This window comes from Canis lupus, chromosome 8, assembly GCF_048164855.1.
Source record: "Canis lupus baileyi chromosome 8, mCanLup2.hap1, whole genome shotgun sequence".
Classification (NCBI taxonomy): domain Eukaryota; kingdom Metazoa; phylum Chordata; class Mammalia; order Carnivora; family Canidae; genus Canis; species Canis lupus.
Window position 1 is genome coordinate 74,375,358 of NC_132845.1, and position 22,888 is coordinate 74,398,245.

Genomic DNA, 22,888 nt, shown 5'->3' on the forward strand with positions numbered 1-22,888 from the left:
GCCAAACAGTAATCAGAGTGGTTGCACTGTTGTACCTGGCTGCCTGGATTGTGTGAAAGTTTCATTGCTTCCATATCCTCTCTAATATTGGGTATGGTCAATCTTTCTCATTTTAGCCATTCTAATAGTTGTGTAATAGTATCTCATTATGGTTTTGAATTGCATTTCCCCAATGACTAATGATGTTAAACATCTTTTTATATGTTCATTTGTCATCTCTGTATCTTCTTTGGTGAACTGTCTGTACAAATACATTGCCCATTTAAAAAAATTGGGTTGTTTGTTTTTTGCATTACTGAGTGTTCTTTTTTATGGATACAAGACCTTTATCAGGTATATGGTTTGCACATATCTTCTCTTAGTTTGTGGCTTATCTTTCTATTCTCTTAATAGTGTCTTAGAAGAGTAGAGTTTTACATTTGGATGAATTTTAATTTATCAGTTTTTTAATGACTCATTCTTTAGGTGTCATTTCTAAATGTCATTTGTAATCCAGAGCTGCAAGTTTTTCCTTACGTTTTCTTCTGGAAGAGTTATGGTTTTAGTCCCATTCATCAATTTGTCTATCTCAGGGTTGCCAAACTAAGGATCATGTGACAAATACAACTCACAGCCTTGATCTTGTACAGCTTATGAAGGTAAATAGAAGTTAAGAAAATGTGACAGAAGCCATGTGTAGTTTGCAAAGCATAAAATATTTCCTATCTGGCCCTTTTCAGAAAAAAAAAAAATTCTTAAGCCTGGTCTATTTTGTCAATACCACATGTTTTAATTACTATCTTTTTAAAAAGAATTAATTTTTATTTATTTATTTATTTATTTATTTATTTATTTATTTACTTACTTACTTACATATTTACTTACTTACTTACTTACTTACATGTGCAGGGGGAGGAGCAGAGGGAGAGGGACAAGCAGACTCCATGCTGAATGTGGAACCCGACTTGTCACTTCCTTCACACCCTGAAATCATGACCTGAGCTGAAACCAAGAGTTAGGCACTCAACAAACTGAGCCACCCAGGCACCCTATATTTACTATCTTGATTACAGTAGTTTTATAGTGTTTTGAGGTAAGATGTAAATCTTACAACTTTGTGTTCATTCAATGTTGTTTTAGCTATTCTTGGTCCCTTGCATCCATATGAATTTTAGAATCACTTAGTCCATTTCTTTTAAAAAGCACCCCAGGGGCACCTGGGTGGCTCAGTTGGTTAAGCATCCGCCTTAGGCTCAGGTCATGATCTCAGGGTCCTTGGATCCAGCCCCATGTTGGGCTCCCTACTCAATAAGGAATCTGCTTGTTCTTCTCCCTCTGCCTCTCCTCCTGCTTGTTCTCTCTCTCTCTTTCTCTCTCAAATAAATAAATATTTAAAAAATTAAAAAGCACCGTAGAATAATTTTGATTTAGACTGTATTGAATGTATGGATCTTTTGTCGAAAAATTGACTTCTTAGCAAAATTGAGTCTTCTGATTCATGAAAATAGTATATTTCCTTATTTCTTTAGGTTTTAATTCCTCATAGGTAGGTTTTTTAGTTTTTAGTGTACATATTTTTCGTATTTTGGGTGTCAGATTTATCCCTGCATATTTTGATGCTATTGTAAATGATATTGTTTTATTAATTTTAAGTGTTTCTTTGCTAGTATATACAGTTGATTTTTATATATTTATCATGATAAACTCAGTTATTGGTTCTAGTGGCTGTTTTGTGAATTTATATGTATTATGAATGTAGTCAACAATGTCATCTGTGAATAAAGATAGTTTTACTTTTTTCTTCAGTCTGTATGACTGTCCTTTCTCTTTCTTGTCTTATTATACTAAATACAGTCTCTAGTACTACCATAGTGAGAGTTGACATCTTTATCATTTTACTGATCATAGTTGAAAAGCATTCAGTTATCTACTTTTATTTAGGGTGTTAACTGTAAGTTGTTTTTAGATGCCGTCTTCATTTTGAAAAGGTTCCTTTCTATTTCTTGTTTGCTGAGAAATTTTTATAAGGAATGGATACTAGGTTTTTTTCAAATGCTATTTATGAAACTATTGAAATGATAATATGGATTTTTTGTGTCAATTTGTTAATATGATAAATTTCATGACTTTATTTTCAAACGCTAACGTATTAAGGTAGCCTTTTTATTACAGGAATATGCACCACTCCAACATGATATATTGTCCTTTTTATATGTTGTTAAATTTAGTTATTCTGGAGTTTTCTTCCAGTGTCTTTGTCTTTGATATCGAGGCAATTCTGGATGATAGAATGCCAGTTTTCAGAAAGAGTTTGTATAATATTAGTTATTATTTCTTTCTTAAATATTTGGTAGAATCTATGAAGGAAGCCATCTGGGCCTATAATTTTCTTTGCAAGGTTGAACTACACATTCCATTTATTTAATATAGGACTATTCAGGTTTTCTAATTATTTTTGAGCTTTGATAGTTTATATTTTACATCATATTTATGCATTTCTTCTAAGTTGTCAAAATGTATTGCTGTAAAATTGTTTATACTATTTTGTTTATGTGTTATTTATATCTTCCTTTTATATATTTAATATTTCTAGAATCTGCTCTGATGTGATTTTTTTCATTGTAAGTATTAGTAGTTGATGCTTTCTTCCTTTTTATTTTCTTCCTGATTAGTCTGGTTTAAAGATATCATTTTCCTTGATCTTTTTAAAAAATAAGTTTTGGTTTATTCTTTATTGTCTTTCAGTTTTCTCCTTCATTGGTTTCTGCTTTTATTTCTTTTATTATACTTACTTTTGTTTTTTATTTGCTCTTTTTTTTCCATTTTATGGTGGAAGCTTAGAGCATTGGCTGAAACCTTCTTCCTTTCGAATACATGTAGTTCTATAAATTTTGCCTTTTACGTACTAGTTTAGGTTTCTCCCACAAATTTTAATATGCTGTGTTTCATTATCATCCAAATCAAAATACCTTCTAATTTTCCCTTTAATATCATTTGATCAGAGAATGTACTTTGTATCACTTGAATACTTTTAAATTTATCAAGACTTATTTCATGGCCTGCTATACGGTCAGTTTAGGTAAATATCCCATGTGTACTTGGAAAGACCATGCTGTCTATGTTGTTAAATGAAGTGTTCTGTAAATGTCAATTATTGATAAAATTCTTTAAATCTTCTGTAGCCTTCCTGATTGTTTACTTGTCTTATCGATTATCAAGGGATTTTCATATCTTTGTATTTGTCTGTTTCTCCTTTCAGTATTAGCAGTTTTTACTTCATCTGTTTTGAAGCTTTATATTATTACATGTAAACATTTAAGATCCTCTTAGAGCATCTGGGTTGCTCAGTGGTTGAACATCTATCTGCCTTTGGTTCAGGTCATGATCCCAGGGTCAAGTCCAGCATTGGGCTCCCTGTGGGGAGCCTGCCTCTCCCTCTGCCTGTGTCTCTGCCTCTCTGTCTCTCTCATGAATAAATAAATAAAATCTTAAAAAAATAAAAAAATTAATATATATAAAAATAAATAAAATATATATATTTTTATTTTTTTTAAGATTTTATTTATTTATTCATGAGAGAGACAGAGAGAGAGAGGCCGAGACACAGGCGGAGGGAGAAACAGGCTCCATGGAGGGAGCCCGATGTGGGACTCGATCCTGGGACTCCAGGATCACGCCTTGAGCTGAAGGCAGGTGCCAAACCGCCGAGCCACTCTGGGATCCCCAAAATATATTTTTTAAAAGATCATTATGTCCTCTTGATGAATTGACTTTATTGTGAAATATTCTTTTCTTTGAACATACTTTGTTTTTTGGAAATATAGCTACTCCAGTTTTCTTTGGATTGTTATTGGCATAATGTGTCTTTTCTGTCCTTTTGCTTCTAACTTCTTTGTGTCTTTACATTTAGAGTATGTTGATCTCACACAGCATATATTTGGATCTTTTTTTTTTTAATTGAATCATGCTATCTTTGCCTTTTTAATGTGGATATTTAGATTGTTTAGATTCTATGTGATTTTGATATGGTTAGATTTAAATATTTCATCTTCTATTTAAAAAAATTTCCATCTATTTTTTGTTTTCCTCTCTCTAATTTTTCTGCCTTTTTAAAATCAGTTAAATATTTTTTATCATTTCATTTTATCTTTTTTCTTGGCTTAATAGCCATAACTCTTTGTTTTATTTTAGTTGTTGCTTTAGCTGTTATGGTGTGTTTCTAATTTGTCACAGTCTACCTTCACGTGATATTACATGAATTCATATATAGCATAAGAACCTTAGAGTGACATACTTCTGTTTCTCCCATTTCTTTGTATACTTGTACATTTTTTTTACTTCTGTGTATGTTATAAACTCTATACTACATTGACACTGATTTTTAATTAATTATCTTTTCAAGTTAAATTTAAAAAATGCTTCTTACACCAGCTGTGTTGTTACCTTTTATGATGCCCTTCATTCTTCTGTACTGATTTATACTTCTATCTCTTATCACTTACTGTTGGCCTTAAAGACATCCTTTAACATTTCTTAAAGTGCTGGTCTGCTGGAGAATTGTTCTTTTAGCTTTTATAGTTTTAAAAAAGTCTTCATTTTACTTTTCTTTTTCTTTCCCCCTTTTTTTTTTTTTTTTTTTGAGAGTGAGCGGGAGCAGGGGAGCCTATGAGTCAGAGTGGAGGGATAGGTGGGGGGAGAGGGGAGAGAGATAGAATCCTGAATAGGCTCCATGCTCAGCAGGGAGCCTGATGCAGGGCTTAATCTCTTGACCCTGAGATTGTGACCTGAGTTGAAATCAGGAGTGCAACCCTTAACCAACTGAGCCACCCAGCACCCCTACTTTTGCTTTTGAAAGTTCTTTTAATTGTGCGTGGAATTCTGGGTTGACAGTTTCTTTTTTTCACAGTATTTGAAACATTTTTTTTTTTTTTTTTTTTGCTTTTGTCTTAATTGCATTGCTTCCTATGAGAAGATCCAACTCTCATCTTTTCTACACATACTGTGTCTTTTTTCTTTGGATTTTTTTTTTAAGATTTTATTTATTTATTCATGAGAAACACGGAGAGAGAGAGAGAGAAAGGCAGAGAGAGACACAGGCAGTGGGAGAAGCAGGCTCCATGCAGAAGCCTGATCCGGGACTCGATCCCAGGACTCCAGGATCACGCCCTGGGCCGAAGGCCAGTGTGCTAAACCTCTGAGCCACCCAGGGATCCTCTTCTTTGGATAGTTTTAAGAATTTTTCTATTACTAGTTAAAAGTAATGTGATTATGATCTGCATTGTTGGTGTTTTCTTTATGTTTCTTGTACTTATAGTTCTTCGAGCTTTTTAGATTTGTGGGTTTTCAACAACTTTGGAAAATTTTCAGACTGTTTTGATTCTCAGCTAATCATTTTATTACCTAAAAATCCAACTTTAAATTACACCCTGGTACTAATAAAGAAGAAATTTTTGAGTAGTTCATTTAGAAGTTGTTGCCACACATCTGATGTTTAGAATGTTAGGGTTAAGTCTCATCACTTGAAACAAAAAAATTGTATGTTTTCACTTTTAGACTCTGGAACTGATGAGGTTTTTTATGGAAGCTCAGGCACTAGAGCCTCTGTATATAATCACATGTTGACCTGTTTGGCTTGCTTACCTCCTGAGAGTCTTGGAAGTTAGGTGAGGAATAGGTGGTCCTCACACCTGAGATGGTGGCTCCTCTGGGTCCTTTGGTTATTGTCTGAACATCTGCTTTTCAGCTCTGAGTCAACATGAGCACTCAATTGCCAAAATACTATCTACTGTTCCCCAATGTTGTATTTATATGAAGGCGGCCATCTTGTCAGAATACATTTAGCGTCAATTTCTGTAGGTGTGTACTGTGTCCCAGTGCTATAATTTGCTATCATGATGTATGAGAGAAATAGAAAAGCCTTCAATATTTACCTACTGGTTATCAGGTAGATGTCTTATTCTCTTAATTTTACTATAGCTGTAACAGTAAAAAGTTCCATAAGCAAGAGTCAGATGCTCCAAATTATATGAGTGTGCCCCTTACAGGTCTGTGACTTAAGGAGATGGTGGCATTAAAAAAAAACATAATTTCAGCAGTATGTTTTTATCCTCCTCATTTTTAATAAACGAGTTCTGACAGATGAAAAGGAATCTGCTGTAGCTCAGATTTCCTGTGTTAGGCATATTTCAGCCATAGACTAAATTATCACAAGAATTTTCAAATGATTCCAACTTTTTCCTGTACTTGGTACCACAGGATACCAAGTTCTATTTTTGAGCTGATAAAATCCTCCTTCTGAAAGCATTTGTTTATTATATTACAGCTTCACATGAGCTGAGCTCCATCCTGACCCCGTGTTAAGTGTCTGTGGTAGATTTCATTACATCCATATACTGGAAGTCCTGCCAATATACTGGCAGCAAAATCCTAGTGGAAAATAAATGGCAATAAAAAAGAGAAATGATAGCCTGTGTGAGTGGTGAGGAGCACAGCTTTATTGAGACTGGACAACCCCAGAGTAGTGACTTGGCATGCAGACATGAGTTTAAGAGAGTGTGAGTGAAAGCTGATATTGGAATAACGACTCTGTGGCACAGACATGGGAATAATTTAATTAATTGCACTGAAATTTCTTTGATGAATAGTTATGTGGTGATAAGCATGAGGTCGAACAGCAGAATGAGTTTCAGCTTTTTAATGGGCCAGCACAGCTGCAGTTTTGGATGCCTTCCCACTCTATTTTCCCCTGCAGCTCTCCACTGATTTACTCATCCACATCTCTCCAGCTAAGCTCACCACTAGCAGGGCTCCCTCTCCATGTCTGCTGAGCTGAGGGGCAAGTATGTTGGGCATGGGAAGCAGGCTGGTGGACTGCTTTGAAATGAAAACTAGATCAAACGAAAATTGTGGGACGATTTCCTTATGATGGCTGCACCTCCCCTCCTCCCCAAATCTCTAGGATGCTTTTACAGAGTCTTTGCTGCTAAGTTGTATAAAGATTTTAATAAAAATTTCTTGTCCCTGGAGAAAGAGGCATGTCTTTGTTGTCAGAGAGCTAGAGGGAAATGAGCAATGCAGCCCAGCTGGAGCACCAGCATTAATCCCATGACTCGTAGCCTGTATTTTCAGACAGATCAATTACTTATGGCTGTAACCAATCTCTCACCATTTTCTTGCTGTGCGGGACTCCATTTCCAGACTTGGCAGCTGACATATCCTTCCAACTTGATAGAACTTCAGCTGCAAATCTCTTCAGGTCTGCTGCCTCCATTCATCGAGGTTATACAAATGAGTTGTTAAATAAAAATCAAAAGTCAAAAATTGTGGGTGGTAATCTCGCTTAGCTCAATAGCACCCGTGGATCTAAGCAACATTTTCAGTTGGATTTTTTTTTTTTTTTTTTTTTTTAAACAAGACAAGTGATTCAGTTGTCTTCCTTCCTTCACTTTTATGGACAGGCTTTGCATGAGAGAAAAGCCTTCTCTAGAGGGAAGAAATTATCCACAGTGGATGCATTTCTTATCAACTTATAAGTTGAAAGATTAACTCAGAATGGAGAGGAAGAAGATTATGAGGATACACGAAGGGCACGTACAGGTGAGCTGTATCTAATGCATCTCACACACAGTGAGTCAGCCCCTTTCAGCTGCTAGGCTGCCTGGGCTTAAGACCAGGAGATTCTGTATCAAAAATAAGTGACCCTTGCTAACACACAGGTGGCAGAGAACATGTCAGGTGTTTATAGAGCATGTCAGAGTGTGAACAGAGAGCTTTTGTCAGGTATCTAAACTCAACAGCCTTTGAGGACTTTACCCAGAATCTGTTTAGTGTCTGTAAGACATACCTATTTTTTGTATGTGTTGACGGTTTCACAGCTGTGTGAGGCCAGGCCATCCTTCTTGGAAGAGGTGATTCGGGGCTGCATGAAGGAAATGACAGCATTTTGTGATTTTACTCACTCTGCACAAAGATGTGCCACTTTTGGGAAAGCCCCTATTGCTGCTCCTCTGTGCTCTCATCTTTCACTGCCCTCCCATCAATTCTGTGTTTCTGACATGCAGCCCTTTGAGAACTTTTCTTTTTCTCCTGTAGTAACCAACTGTGAGGAACTTCTAGGAAGGAAAGATGACAATGTGGACATGTAGAGAAGATAAATGGTTTAATACTGCACCTAGGAGGATTTATGTGTTTATATACGTATTTGTGTATGTGCACCATGAGTGCTTGTTTTGTATATTGCTGCATGCTTTGGAAGCCTTGTCCTACTTGGGACTCATTCATGGTGTCCTTTTGGAGCAAATATTCATGAACTGTTAGCAATTAAGGTGGTGAATCCCTGCTGGTACAGGCTGACAGCCACAGTTTCCTCTTGGGCTTGTATTACTTAGGATTGATTCTAAAGAAGCAAAGGAAACATGCAGAACATACTTGTTTGATTTGAAAGTTAAAAGCATATATCTGCCTGTTTTCCTCCCCCTTTCTCCTATAGCCCTTCCTAGGCACCCTAACATGAATAGTAAAACATAAGTCATAAGGTACCAGAAGGCACTGCTGCAATTCTCACCCTGGTCTGAATGTTGTTTCTTATAGATCTGCATTTTATTAGGATTCATTAAGTAGTATGGAAAAGAGTCCTTGGTAGCCATGCATGACAGTCCCCTACCCTCAGAGCCTGCCAGCAATTGGAAATTTGAGAGAAATAAAAGGGGGAGAGGGGTGAGATTTATAGTCAGTGTTCCAGTTGCTTTTTTTTTTTTTCCTTGGAATAGTGCCCGTCTTATTAGGAGTTCTTTAGTGAAACAAAATGCAGTGGTAGTTTGGAGAAATTATGCATACTTTCCAGCAGTTCCCTTCCCCCAAAATAGCTTAGGAGTCTCTAAGCTTTCTCCCTTGGTTGCAGTTAGGAAACCAGTTGACAGTATAATAGGCATTTGGAAGTGGGTGCAGTGGTTTGTATGTTCTGTTTGATGTTGCAAATACCAAGCCCTCAGGGAGATCTGCAAAGAGGATGTTCTGTTCTTAAAGAAAGGAAAAGATTAACCTGAAATGTGAACTGAAAAACTCCTGAATTCTAAAGGACTTGGGTGCTACCAAGGAATGATCTCATTTACTTCTGTGGAAATATTTGGCAAGCTGCCTGCTGCAGACAAGCAGAGGGCTGGGCAAATATGTTTTAATGATTTTGATTAATGAAAGGCAATCATCAGTAAACTTGACAGGATTAGATCACAGATTAAGGGTGTGTGTGTGTGGGTGTGTGGGTATTTATGTGGTTAAGGCTTTCTCTGTAGACATGTGCATACTCATACACACAAGTCTCGTAAACCCTGTGCACTTCTTGGAGCTTCCCTAATAATGCTTTTCTTCATATTCAGAGACAATGCTCCATATGCTCGTTAAGAAAGTATATAACATTTTTTTTTAAATTTTAGAGATACTTTTTAGGAGTGGTAATGAATGAGCATTAATCTATTTCTGTTACAAATACGTACATCCACTTAACACGTGAATGTATGTAATTCATTGAACATTTATTGAGTACCTACTGTATGCCAGATATTATGCTAGGCACTTGGGATACAATGGTGGGGGGGAGGGGAAGACATGTCTCTAGTCTACTTTATAAGCTACTGGAGAGACCGATTAAAATAAATAATCATGTAACTACCCACAATTTTTATATTGGCTTTGTATTCAATAAAATTTTATTAAGTACCTCCATCTGCACTAAAGTCTGTGATAGACTTTTAAAAGAAAAAGCACCTTACCTAATCCTGTTGAAGTCAGTGGTTTGCAATTTACAAGGAATAAACTGACTCCGTTTGCTTATGGGATTGAGCAAAGCCACCTGATCCATATACCTCTAGATATTAATTTAGCACATAGTTCTTAGGACAGTAAGATAGCATTCTAGCAGAACATTCTGTTATACACATATATAGACCCTTATATATTTACAAAGGTATTGTTATATCATCCCCATTCATTGTATCTCCACAACATTGGATTCAAGAGCTGCTCAGTAGCTAATGTGAACTGAGACTACTGGTCAACCTCTCTGAACAAAGCTTCAAATCTGTAAAATGGAAATAGTTGTACTATTTCATGGGATTATGAAAATTTAATGAATTCACATATGTGAAAATACTATGTAAAGGACTATACTCATGTGACTTTTATTATTTTTACTGTTTATTCATATTTCTAAAGGGAATGATGTTTATTGAAGTCAGCTATCTTCCATTCTCTTAAACCCAAGAAAATACAAAAGGAAGAATAGTTCTGAGTTCAAGTAGAAACTTAAAATCATCCTGTCTTTCCTCTAGCAAAGTGTTCCAGAAAGATTAGTATATAACCTTGAAATTAGGGTGGAAATTAAGTTTTTCCTAGGCATAATAACTAGTATCAACTCTTGCGTACTATCCTCAGAATGTGATCTGTGGCAGCATCAACACTAAGCTTTGCTGCCTTCCGCCCTCTTTTTGTTTCTTCTGTCTTGTGTTTTTGTTCTCCCCCAGAGAGGGATGAAATTGAAAAGAATCCTTATTAATGCATTCTCAGTGACTGGGTTCTGACACCTTGGCCAAAAGGTTTATGTTCTGCAGCATTGAATAAAGTGCTGTAATTAAAATATGAATCAGAAATATGAAGCCACACAAGAGCAGTCATTATTTAAACGAAGAACCTTCATGTGAGGTTATACTGGCTGATACTAATCTGTGAAATTGTATTTTCTGGGGGAAAAATCAATATGAATGAAACGAGAACTCAGTGTACATCCTGCAGGGCTTGTTGTATCTCCATGAACTGTGATGTGATCTCTTGGCCTTTTGAATCATTTTGTTTAAAAGCCTTACTTACATAGATCATTCTGTCCTTGGTGGTGGGTGACTTTTCCCTAAGATTCTATCCCTAGATAGACTAAATTGGAAAAGCACATGGCTTTTGATCTTTATTTGTGTGTTTGTATGTGTGTGCATGCATATGTGTGAGATATAAAGGTCATCACAAAGCGACTGGGCACTTAGCACCTTCACTAACTCCACATTGTCAGAGATGGAATTTAAGAATGTACTTCATACTCTTTACTCGGTCATTGATTTCTAGTGCCGAATATATCTGTGCAATTAATGTGTTAGATCTTACAATCAATTTGGATGTTTACTCCTTCCTGTATTCTACACATCGTCAGCTGTAACGGCTGGTAACAGGCACTTGATAATGAGTGGGAAATCTGAATGAGATTTGCCCTTGTTCCTTTTCCTTCCTACCACACTGTCTTCAGTTCAGTTGTGAATGACTTGGTGGAAACCAGGAGCTAAATTTAATGGTAATCCAGGGTCAAGCTCTCATCTACACATTTGATGCTCCGCTTCTCTCACCATGCGTATTGCATATGGTTGTTAGGCTGCTCTCTTCTAGGATAAAATGCAGTAAATGTAGTGGGATCCCTGGGTGGCGCAGCGGTTTGGCGTCTGCCTTTGGCCCAGGGCGCGATCCTGGAGACCCCGGATCGAATCCCACGTCGGGCTCCCGGTGCGTGGAGCCTGCTTCTCCCTCTGCCTGTGTCTCTGCCTCTCTCTCTCTCTCTCTGTGTGACTATCATAAATAAATAAAAATTAAAAAAAAAAAAAGAAAGTACCACACTCCAGTGGGCAGAGCTGTCGGTGAGTCTGTACAGAACAGATCAGGTTGCAGCTACCTTAAAGTATCTGCTAATGGAAACTCTGGCAAAGGCAGCATCTTAAATAATATGTAGAATCAGCATGCTGTCTCCAGAACATGTTGTAGCATTTATTAGCAGGACATAAGCTAAGGTAAGCTCCTATTAAAAAAAAAAAAAATAAGATTAGCAGGGGCCTAGTATAATTTAAGGTATTCTTTGGAGTTTATAAATATGGCCTCATAAAAAGCCTGACTATAAGGGAACTGTGACTTTAAGTCATTAGAAGCCTAGTGGTTTGATAAAATAACAGGAAACAGACAATTTATTATGAGCAGTCTCAGTAGCTCTGGATTATCTATAAAACTTTTACGGCCTTCCCCAAGTGGCAAGAAGCCATAAAACTTGCCTGAATGAGGGACTTGTTAATTTACTTGTTAAAGCAAATTAAAAATTTATAAGTGCTTTTAGGTAAATGAGATCTTCTCTCATTGCTGCCCTTGCGGGGCCCTGGAGTCCTAGGAGGGGAGAGTGGCTAAGCTCACACACCACTGCAGAACAATAAAAGCTATTAAATTGTTCCAGTTTATTACAACAGCAATGCAGCTGTTGCCATGGCTAGCTGTGGGGTACCAGTGGTTGACAACCTGGAGTTTCACTAGGGTTTCTGTCTCACTCAAAGGAAAAACAACAAGCAGAGGTATGATTGTTACCTTTGCAATTCTCCAGTAGTTGGTGTTACAGACAGTGTCTTTTATTTTCCCTTGACCCCATGCACCCAGAGGTTTTAAACCACTGTTTCCTATTCCCAGAAGTGTTTCCCTTTTATTCCCTAGGTTACTGGTTCTCACACATTTGTACTCATCATTATGCCTTTTAGCCATTTAATCTCTGGACCAAAGGCCCAAGCCCTGGAGTGTTTCTCTAAAGTCATCAGCATTTCTTTAAAAGCACACAAAAAACTCTCCCTTTCCCTTTCCCTTTCCCTTTCCCTTTCCCTTTCCCTTTCCCTTTCCCTTTCCCTTTCCCTTTCCCTTTCCTTTCCTTTCCTTTCCCCTCCTTCCCTTTCCCCTCCTTCCCTTCCCTTCCCCTTCCCTTCCCCTTCCCCTTCCCCTTCCCTTCCCCTTCCCTTCCCCTTCCCCTTCTCCTTCCCCTTCCCCTTCCCCTTCCCCTTCCCCTTCCCCTTCCCCTTCTCCTTCTCCTTCTCCTCTCCTTTCTCAAGCCTAGAAGTCAGAAGGGACATAAAATAAGAAAGGAAGTCTGGTGCATGTTCTTGTGTATTGGACTCCAGAACTGTAAAATCAATGTATTTTTTGTGGAATCCATAGTATAAAGGTAAAGGCAGATTTTCTTGTACTCTGCTTTGGCTGAAAAATCAACCAAGGTTAAAATTCTTGGATGTAAACATCCCTCTTCACTTTTTTTGTTTCCCACTGTTAAATTTCTTCCAGAGTGGAGCAATAGGTTTCTCAAGAGTGATTTTTTTTAGCTTGAGGCCCTGGTAACTCAAGGGCTCCCTGTCCTTGTCTCTCTGGGGCTTGCCTTCTATTGAACACTCTTCTCTCTGCCCTCTGAGAGCAAGGATTCTGGGGAATAGGAAGTAGCTTATTCTTCCACACAGATCAGAAGTTTGGCTTCAAGAAGGCCTTTTGCATTTGTAGGGCAGATATATATGTTATATCTCAATTATAGACCATATTTAATATTAAATAAAAAAGGATGGCTATTTCACAAGTATATTTACATTTCAAAGATCTCTTTAGAAAAGTCAGGTTCTGCAAACATTTTCTTCTGGTAATATTTTTCAATCTCTGCAGTGAAAAGAAGGTACATTTTATTAGCTTTGAGAACATAAATGATACAAAGGCATAATTGGTACAAGTGTTCTGTAGAATTCATCCTTCAATTACATATATGTCTCTGACTTGGGTTTATTCATATCTCTGATTTGGATTCCATTTGAAACTACATTTGAGAAGCATATTGTTGGCAACTAAATTGTCACAGAAAGTTGAGGGTTAGATGAAAAGCAACAAAAATGGCAAATAAATATATAAGCAGTGTCCCAGGGTTTTAGAAGGCACCGGCTTTCAAACAAGGAGGTTGCTTAAGGTTAGAATTTGCTTCAGTAGTGACTCTTCTCTTGGTTACTGTCTTGATTATTCTAGGAATATCATTGTATGGCACCACTGTGTGCTTATTATACCTCTTACTGAACTTCATGAGCCTCTTGTTTTGAATGTTAATAACTTTTGCATTTGGAGTCTCTGGTCTTCATTTAGAGTCTCAGCAAAAATGTTCAGTTATAACCGTCTTTGCACAGATTATCTCTGCACTTTAGGGTATTTTTGGATATGGTTTTACATCCTCATGGATGGGACTCAGGAGTGGAGCTTAAGTAGATGTGTTCTCGTTGTATGACCCTGTAGACCTGACCACAAAGTCTGTGAAGTAGAGAGCTATAATGGCTGAACAAAAATTCTTCTGTTCAAAAGGACCAAGCTCAGTTGCATGTACAGAACAAGTTGATAAATTTTAAATTTTTTGAGCAGAAAATGACATTGGTCCAAAGGTTAATTGCTGAGAAACTATTATAGCTGATGAGGAGATCAGAAAGGACTTTGTTACAATAGGTCAGTCATGGGTATGGTTTCCAAGACTTCCATAATGAAGTACTGATAAACGTTTCACAGGGAAATAGCATTGCTTCAAAAATACTTGTTTTTTAACAGAGTTCATTTTAGAAATATAGTGTATATGCTCACTCGTTAGTAATATTGATATATGTTGTATAATGATTGCTTAATTGCTAATTTTCCTATGCTAATTGATGTTTTTCTATAAAACTAAATTCTTTAGCTCTTTACATTTATTGAATGCCATCTGGCTTATGAATTTTCATAAGAACTGCCAAAAAAAAAAAAAAGGTGCAGACCCCTCCCCCCATCTTTCTCCTAAAAAAGGTGCTGAATATGTATCCATAATGACTTTTTAATATGCCTTTAGGGATTTCTTTTTTTTTTCTGTAGGAATAGAACATAATTACACTAAAAATATTTTCTTTCTCCCAACTTGAATTTCCTTCCATATCATCCCTAGTCATTGCTGTGGCAATATACTCTCTTATTCTTTTTAAAAATATTCTTCATATTATTGCTTTGGGTAAGTATTGTGCAAATGCTGCATTTAAAATATGTTTATCCTGATGACTGGGAAAAATCTCAGTTATTTTGTATTTTTAAAAAATGCTGTATATATTTATTTACCCATAATACTTGAGCTCAAAGACTTCATTGAGCTCAGTGTATAGTAGCAAAGATGTATGAAGTAGGTACCTATAGAATCTTTTTACTTTGCAATGTTTAATATTTTTGGTGATTTCTTTATATAGCTAGCTACCAGCCCTTTGGCATCTCTAATGAAGATAGTTTTGGTATTAATAACTGTCTTTGTTTTCTTAGATAACATATGCATGTGTGTGTGTATATGCACATTGTAAATTGTCTTAGTCTGTTTAGGCTGCTATAGCAAAATACCATGATTTGGGGAATTCCTAAACAACATACATTTATTTCTCACAGTCAAAGAAGTCAAAGATCAAGGTTCCAGCAGGTTCTTTGTTTGCTCAGGGCCTACTTTCTGATTTATAGACAGCTGCCTTTTCCTTGTTCTCACAGGGTAGAAGGGGTGAGGGAGCTCTCTTGGGTTTCCTTTATAAGGGCACTAATCCAAAATACACACACACACACACACACACACACACACACACACACATCTCACTTCTGAAAGCTCCACCCTATTGACCTAATCACTTCCAGAGACCTCCACCTCCTAATACCATTCCAGTACAATTGGAATTAGATTTCAATACATGAATTTGAGAGGGATGCAAGCCTATAGCATACATGTACATATATGGTATGTGTCTTATAAACACTAACATTTAACAGAGCTTTTCTGATAAGCAAGCTAATCTACATGCTTTTCTACTTTTTTCCCTTTCATAATCTACTGACTACCTAGAGCTAAGACTAACAGTGAAGTTCTAAATCAGACAATTGCTTGGCACCTTTAGATTTTGAGTAAGAGATAAAAATGGTAGTAGATTAGAGGGTTTTTTTAACCTCTTCATTAGATTATTTTAGATTTCTTACTTTAGACAGCTACAGTAAATGGAACCGTGTACTTGTTTGCTTGTCTAGGTCTCATATGAGCTAAAAACAGAAACACTATGTTAAAAAGTTCTTTAATTATTAATAATTCCATGAAGAAATTTGAGATAGTTTTATAGAATTTAGTTCCTAGGTTAATACATTTAATATGTGCAGATTCAGCTACATTAGATTATATATTAATAAATCAGGATTGAGAGATGTGGTTGTAAAGATAACTAAGATATGTGATGGCATCTACTTAATCTTTTCTATTACAAATATATCAGAATAATTATAGCTAATTTACTAATTGCCTGCCCTAAAATATTTGTTCATTAAATCACAAAATGTTAGAATTATTTTGCCTAGAGGAGCAGACACTGCAATTGGTTCTAACATGCCTGCATTGCCTATGAATGATAATGATACTCAGGAGGGTAGCATAATACTGTGGAATAACACAGAATAAACCCTGGAATAAAAGGCCTGGCTGTGCATCCTACTCCACCTCTTCTTATCTATTCAACCATGGGTTAACCTGGACCTTCACTTACTTAGCCTTAAAATGGTAATACTCATTGTTGTGAAAAGAACCTGTAGCTTAGTGCAGTAAATTGTAGACTTTGCCTTCAGGGCAGTCAACAGAGCATCTAGCCAGAGACCAAGAATAGTGATGTAGGTCAGCTCACCATCCCTCTCTGGGTGTCTTTGGTTGGGTCACTCATCTCGGAATTTTAGCTTCTTTATCTGTAAGGAGGATACATTATAATTTAGCCTGTTTTAGTACATCAGAAGATTTATGTGAGGATTAAATTAGATAAATTATGTACAATTACTGGAAAATTGTGTAACAACAAACAAATTTGTACATTATTATTTTTACAGTAAAAATGGAAATGGCTTAATGGTAACTGGTTATCCTGTGTTAACCTGCAAGATCTGAGAATGTGATACATGGTTTGTTCTTCACTGCTTTTGTAATTCTTGCCTTTACATGTTACTGGAATGGTAGAAGATGGCAGGCTAGGACGTTTTTGGCAATTCGAATCAAAAGTTAGCTGCATTATTAAACACTAACAGCACCGTTTTTAATCAGAGCTCAATGAAAGTTTCTGTTGTATATAAAGGAGGTTAATGTGGCATGGGTTTTTGGGGGGAAAACACTTAATTAGAAAATTGGCTCTGTTCTTAAATTGCAAATGTGTGTACATCAAAGCGATCATAAGAATAAATTTAAGTCTGATAGTGTACATGGTTTCAGTACACATTGGCGAAATAGCCTGCTGATTGCTGATTGAAAACAGTTGTTAATTCTCTACTTCACTAAATTCAGAGTGGAAAAACTTTCCTTAATAAAGAACAGATTGAGGAGATCGAAGACCTTACTGTGTGGGAATTAATGGCAGATGCATATACTGGTAGTTAAAATGTTTCATTAGATGTTAATGTCTTGCTGTGTTTTTAATTGTTCAGGAATTAGCCTCCAGAATATTAAAACCATCTGTTTGTTATCATGATGAAACAGAATGCTTAAATAGTTATTAATTTGTGTTTCTTGTCTTTTTTTTTTTCAGGGATAATCTGTAAAACTTTGATCTGTTTGGAGTTTAGGGAATTCAGAATGTGGAAGTGAAAAATAATTTTAAAACACACTAGTGTCCCAAATAGCTGTAGTTTGATTTTTTTCCTACCTGCTGTGCATAGTTTGTGTATCCTTCCTTCCTTCCTTCCTTCCTTCCTTCCTTCCTTCCTTCCTTCCTTCCTTCCTTCCTTCCTTCCTTCCTTCTTTTCTTTTCTTTTCTTTTCTTTTCTTTTTTCTTTTTTTCTTTTCTTTTCTTTCTTTTCTTATCTTTTTTTCTTTTCTTTTCTTTTCTTTTCTTTTTTCTTTTCTTTTCTTTTCTTTTTTTCGTTTTTGTAATGTGAGTTGACTTGTATTTTCATGATGAGATTGGGATGATTGTAGAGCTGATTTAGTAGTTGATTAACATGCTGATTATTTTACTTTCAAGATGAAAACAATTTCTAAATTTGGAGGGATAAGGGGAGGCTAAATTTTTGGATTCTAAGGACACACTTTTCCTACCGTATTCCACTAGCCCTTCATAACTACCAGGGGCTGTAGCTCTTACAGAGTAAGACAGCCTTGGTTCTGTTTTCTGCCTTTTGTGACTTGGCTCAGAGTACATAGTCTTCCTCAGCTTTCTATCGTTTCTCCATCTGTAAATTGGGAAGTACAATTTATTTATTTATTTATTTATTTATTTATTTATTTATTTATTTATTTATTTATTTATTTATTTATTTATTTATTTATTTATTTATTTATTTATTTATTTATTTATTTATTTATTTATTTATTTATTTATGATTTATTTATTTATAATAGAGAGAGAGAGGCAGGCTCCATGCCGGGAGCCCGACGCGGGACTCGATCCCGGGACTCCAGGATCGCGCCCTGGGCCAAAGGCAGGCGCTAAACCGCTGAGCCACCCAGGGATCCCCGGAAGTACAATTTAATTTACAAAGTTTTTGTGATTCTTAGAAATAATACAAAGATTCCATATTCTACATGGTAGACTTATTAGTTTCTTTCTTCTTGATTACACGAGCTAATGAGATATTTTGGATCCTACTGAGAAATACGTGACTGTAAGAACCAGGAGCAAGCCCTTCATTTACTGGCCTTTGCCCTTGTGTTGATGACTGAACACTGGTGGCCTTAAGTTCTTGTCCTCAAAGTGAAAATCTCTATGTCCTCTTATTTCTAGTTAACTGTCAGATATGTAGACAGACAGTGGAGAGAACTAGTATATCTTTGCATAGGATTCTAATTTATGTCTCCAAGTGGCCTCATGTCTCAGTTTGGCTTATAAAAATTGTCAAATTCTTTCCTCTTTAATTTATGCCTGTCAGCTAAAATCATGCCAAGCATCAGAAACTTTTATGATTTTGAATCTTTTTTACATTTTGGAGACATGTCCTATGTTTAGACCAAGAATTTCTGATATTTGGGAAATTCATGATTCTCTGTGTATGTTCTTTCTCTCTCTGTTCTCCTTACTTCCTCTGCCGCCTCATTCAAAATTGGATTATTCTATTCCCTGTGTCTGTTTTGCTCAAATTAAAAATGGGAGAGACTTTGTAACTTTAAATCTTCTGGAACCAAGTGAAAATCACTTGCTAAATGGAAGTGAAATTTGTTATAACCCCGAGGCCCTAACTCCAGTTTTTCAGGCCAGGCAAATCATGGGAATAAGTGATGCAGGCCGGTGTAGAATGTGGAGACCTCATTGGCACAGTGCTACAATGATCTTCTGTATCATAGAGTTAATTCAGCTGGTGTTCTTGTTTCCAGGAACACATCTCTTTGCTAAGTGCAGTGTGCTGGCACTGGAAGTCATTTCTTTGGTGGCACAAATGGCACAAACCATTTCTTTGGTGTCTGACAAGAATAAATGTACCATCTCCCTAGAAAGTACTTTTTTATATAAAAATTTACTCAGAGTTTATTTGGTTCTGGTACAATTGGGTTTCTTTTAGGAATTTTGCTATTATTAATAGATCAATGTTGGTAGTACATACGTTTAAACATTTCTGCCTTTCTGTGAGAGGTTTTGGAAGAAGCCTTTGCTGGACTGATTTTAAAAAATAAGAAAATAAAAAAATAACCTTTTTATTTAAAAAAAAAGTACTGTTGGAAGGTAAAATAAAATAAGGTTTTTAAATGCTTCATATTATCTAAATTACTTAAAGTGGCATTCTCATCAATAAGGATGTATAATATTAAGAGAGCTATTAACTTCTCTTGGTAGTGGTTTTTGACCTTTTGCTGAACAAGTACTTTTAAAAGTCTCAAATGCCAGGATGAAGATTTATTAAACTAACTGTAATTATGTATTGCTTTTCATTTTATAATCCTATACCTGACTATCCAAAATATCTTATGTTACATGTGATCACTTTTTCAAGAACAAAATCAGCATCACTTTTTGGAGCATAAGGATTTTCAAGGCCGATTGTGTATAATAGAAAAGCCCACAAGTTTGCTAATATAACTCCTTATTGGCTAATCCTAGAAGACTTATTTTCAATGACACAGTTATACTCTTTGTTAATAGCTCCAAGAACCAATCTCTGGGAGATTTTGAAGGCTGACTTACATACTGAAGATCTTAATCTTTTAAATATTTATTTATTTTTATTTTTAAAAATCTTTTAAATATTTAAACAAATATTTATTCAGTGTCTAATACATTATAGGCATTGTTTTGGACTCTGTACCTATAACATTGAATAAAACAGATAAAAATCCAGGATGCCTGGGTTGCTCAGTGGTTGAGCGTCTACCTTGGGCTCCTAGCATGATCCCGGGTCTGGGGAATCAAGTCCCATGTCGGGCTCCATGCAAGGAGCCTGCTTCTTCATCTCTGTCTCTATGCCTCTCTCTCCCTGTCTCTCATGAATAAATAAATAAATAAATAAATAAATAAATAAATAAATAAATAAATAAATAAATAAATAATCTTTTAAAAATCCTATGTAATTTATTATCTGGTTGCAGTATGGTTGAGATAGCAGGAGTTTGGAGGAGACAGCATAAATAAGTGAAGTATATTCATGACATTAGAAGGTGTTAAGTAGAGGCAAGGTTACAGTTCTAAATCAGATGATCAGGGAAGTCCTCACTGGGAAAGTGACTTAAATAAAGACCTCATTGAGCTTTGTGCCTTCTGGGGGCTGAACATTTCCAGACAGATGCTGCAGCAAGAGCAAGGACCCTGAGGTGGAAGCGTGACTGATTTGTTTGAGGAACCATGAAGTGATGAGTAAAACCATTATGGAGGGAGCAAGACAGAGAGTAGGAGAGAATGAGGGCAGGGAATAATGTGGGAACCAGATACAGTGGGGGCTACTTTATAGGCCAATGTGTGACCTTGGTGTTTATCTTGATGGTGGAGAGGCTCTGGAAAATTTTGAGAAGAATAGGACATGAAATGACTTCTTTTTTTTTTTTTTAAACATTCATTCATTCATTCATTCATTCATTCATTCATTCATTTATGATAGACACAGAATGAGAGAGAGGCAGAGACACAGGCAGAGGGAGAAGCAGGCTCCATGCAGGGAGCCCAACGTGGGACTCGATCCCAGATCTCCAGTATCACGCCCTGGGCCAAAGGTGGCTCTAAACCGCTGAGCCACCTGGGCTGCCCAATGACTTACTTTTTAACAGGAGCACTCTGGCTTTTGGAAGAGATGGACAGAAGTAGCAGGCAAGGACACAGCCGGGAGATTGGATAGGAAGGAGTTGTCATAATCCAGAGAAGAGACAAAGGTAGCTTAGAGTAGAGTGGTAGCTTTAGAGGGAGTAAAGATTTTGTCCTAAGCAGCTTGAAAGATAAAATTGCTATCAATAATAATTGGAAACATTGAGAATATGGCATTAGTCATTTTGAGTTTGAGATGCCTTTTTGGTATATGAGTAGAATTGAAGGATGTACATAGATTTAGAAGACTAGGGTTTTTGGAAGAGGTTGAGGCTAAGGATATAAATTAGGTATCACCAGCACGTAGATCATATATAAGGCATTGAAACTGGATGAGATCATTAAAGGTAGTGAGCATAGGGCTAAAAAGAAGAGGTCCAAAGACTGAGCCCTGGAGAACCTGACTTTAAGAGTAGGGACTCAGTGAAGAGCCCAGACTGTTAAGGAGTGGCCAGAGAGGTAGGAGGAAAGGCAAGAGTGAAGCACAGTGCTTCAAGGATGCAGGGATCATCAGTTGTGCCAGATGTTACGCTTAGATAGATAGGTCAGTAGGATGGGCGCTGATGGTGACCACTAGAGTTAGCTTTCATAGGTCATTGTTGGCTAGTACTGGACTCCTTTAAAGCCAGGCAATAGAGACTTTTGCCTTGGGCCCTGCTCTGGCCCCTCTTAACCCTTCCCAGAGTGGAAGGGTTCAAAGGGCCAAGGAGATATGCCCACTTGGAGCCCACCACACTCCTGTAAATGTTACTGATTATGTGGGACTCTGAAATTCCCAGCCCAAATGTCCTCAGTTGAGCTTTGAAGATGTCTTTTCTGGGTCCATCCTTCTGAGCGCACACTATGCCACAGCTGTGCATATGCCAGAGCCTGATCTAGGGGGCACAGCTGGTGGAGTTGGGGCAAGTGGGCAGTGTGGATGGAGACTGGAAGATGAGCTAGGATGTTACCACACATGCAAGTGAGGCTTCTTGAGACAAGGGAGAGAACTACAGATGGGAAGAAAAGGCACCAGGCCAGGGACCAGCTCTTCCACACTGCCACCTTCCATCAAGAAAACGCAAGGAATACAGAATTCTAAATTAAAACCTGGCCTTCAGTGTCATTATAGACATTCATTTGACAAGGTAAGAGGATATATATTTTATTTAATACTGTATTAGCATGATTTACAACTTTTCATTATTTAGCCATATAGTTTTTTGGTCTCTTGCCCGAGCTCAGCAAATGCCTCTGATAGCCCGTTGTTGAGCTTGACAGAAACAATTTCATGGCCTGTGAGGACAAAAGCCTCATTGGGCTGGATTAAACAGAGAATTGGAGGAAAAGAATTGGCGATGCTGAATAAAATTTTTTAAGAAAATGGCATGAAAGAACTAGAAAGCTAGCTGGAATCTTCTCTTTGTCTTGTTTCATTTTCTTCTCTTTTAAGGTAGGAAAAATAAGAGCCAGGATGTTTGTACCCTCAAGAAAAGGATTATATTAGTTTGCTAGGCCACCATAACAAAATACCACAAAGTGGGTGCTTCAGAAACAAACCAACTTTCTCACAGTTCTGGAGACTAAAATTCTAAGGTCAGTGTGTTAGCAGATAGGGTTTTCCTGAGGCCTCTCTTCTTGCCTTGCTGATGGTCACTTTCTCCTTGTGGCTTTGCATGGTCTTTTCTTTTCTCCTCTGCCTCCTTGTGGTCTTGGTCTTGATCTCCTCTTTTTATAAGGACACAGGTCAGATTTGATTAGGGCCCACCCTTATGACCTCATTTTCACATAATTACCCTTTTAAAGTCTCACTCTGCAAATACAGTCACCTTTTGAAGTAATGGAAA

At 36.9% G+C, this 22,888-nt stretch overlaps 1 protein-coding gene across 12 annotated transcripts in view; it reads left to right on the top strand.

Annotated features, from left to right (window-relative positions):
- AUTS2 (activator of transcription and developmental regulator AUTS2) overlaps positions 1-22,888 on the top strand; it is a 1,131,932-nt gene that overhangs the window by 483,404 nt on the left and 625,640 nt on the right. Inside the window, exon 1 of one of the 12 annotated variants that reach the window (XM_072837556.1) lies at positions 7,516-7,575. The exons of the other annotated variants lie outside the window; for them this stretch is intronic. Within the exon in view, the coding sequence (XP_072693657.1) occupies positions 7,531-7,575 (45 nt within the window). The 5' untranslated portion in view covers positions 7,516-7,530. Of the gene's footprint in view, positions 1-7,515; positions 7,576-22,888 lie in introns of those variants that run through there. 12 annotated transcript variants of the gene reach the window in all.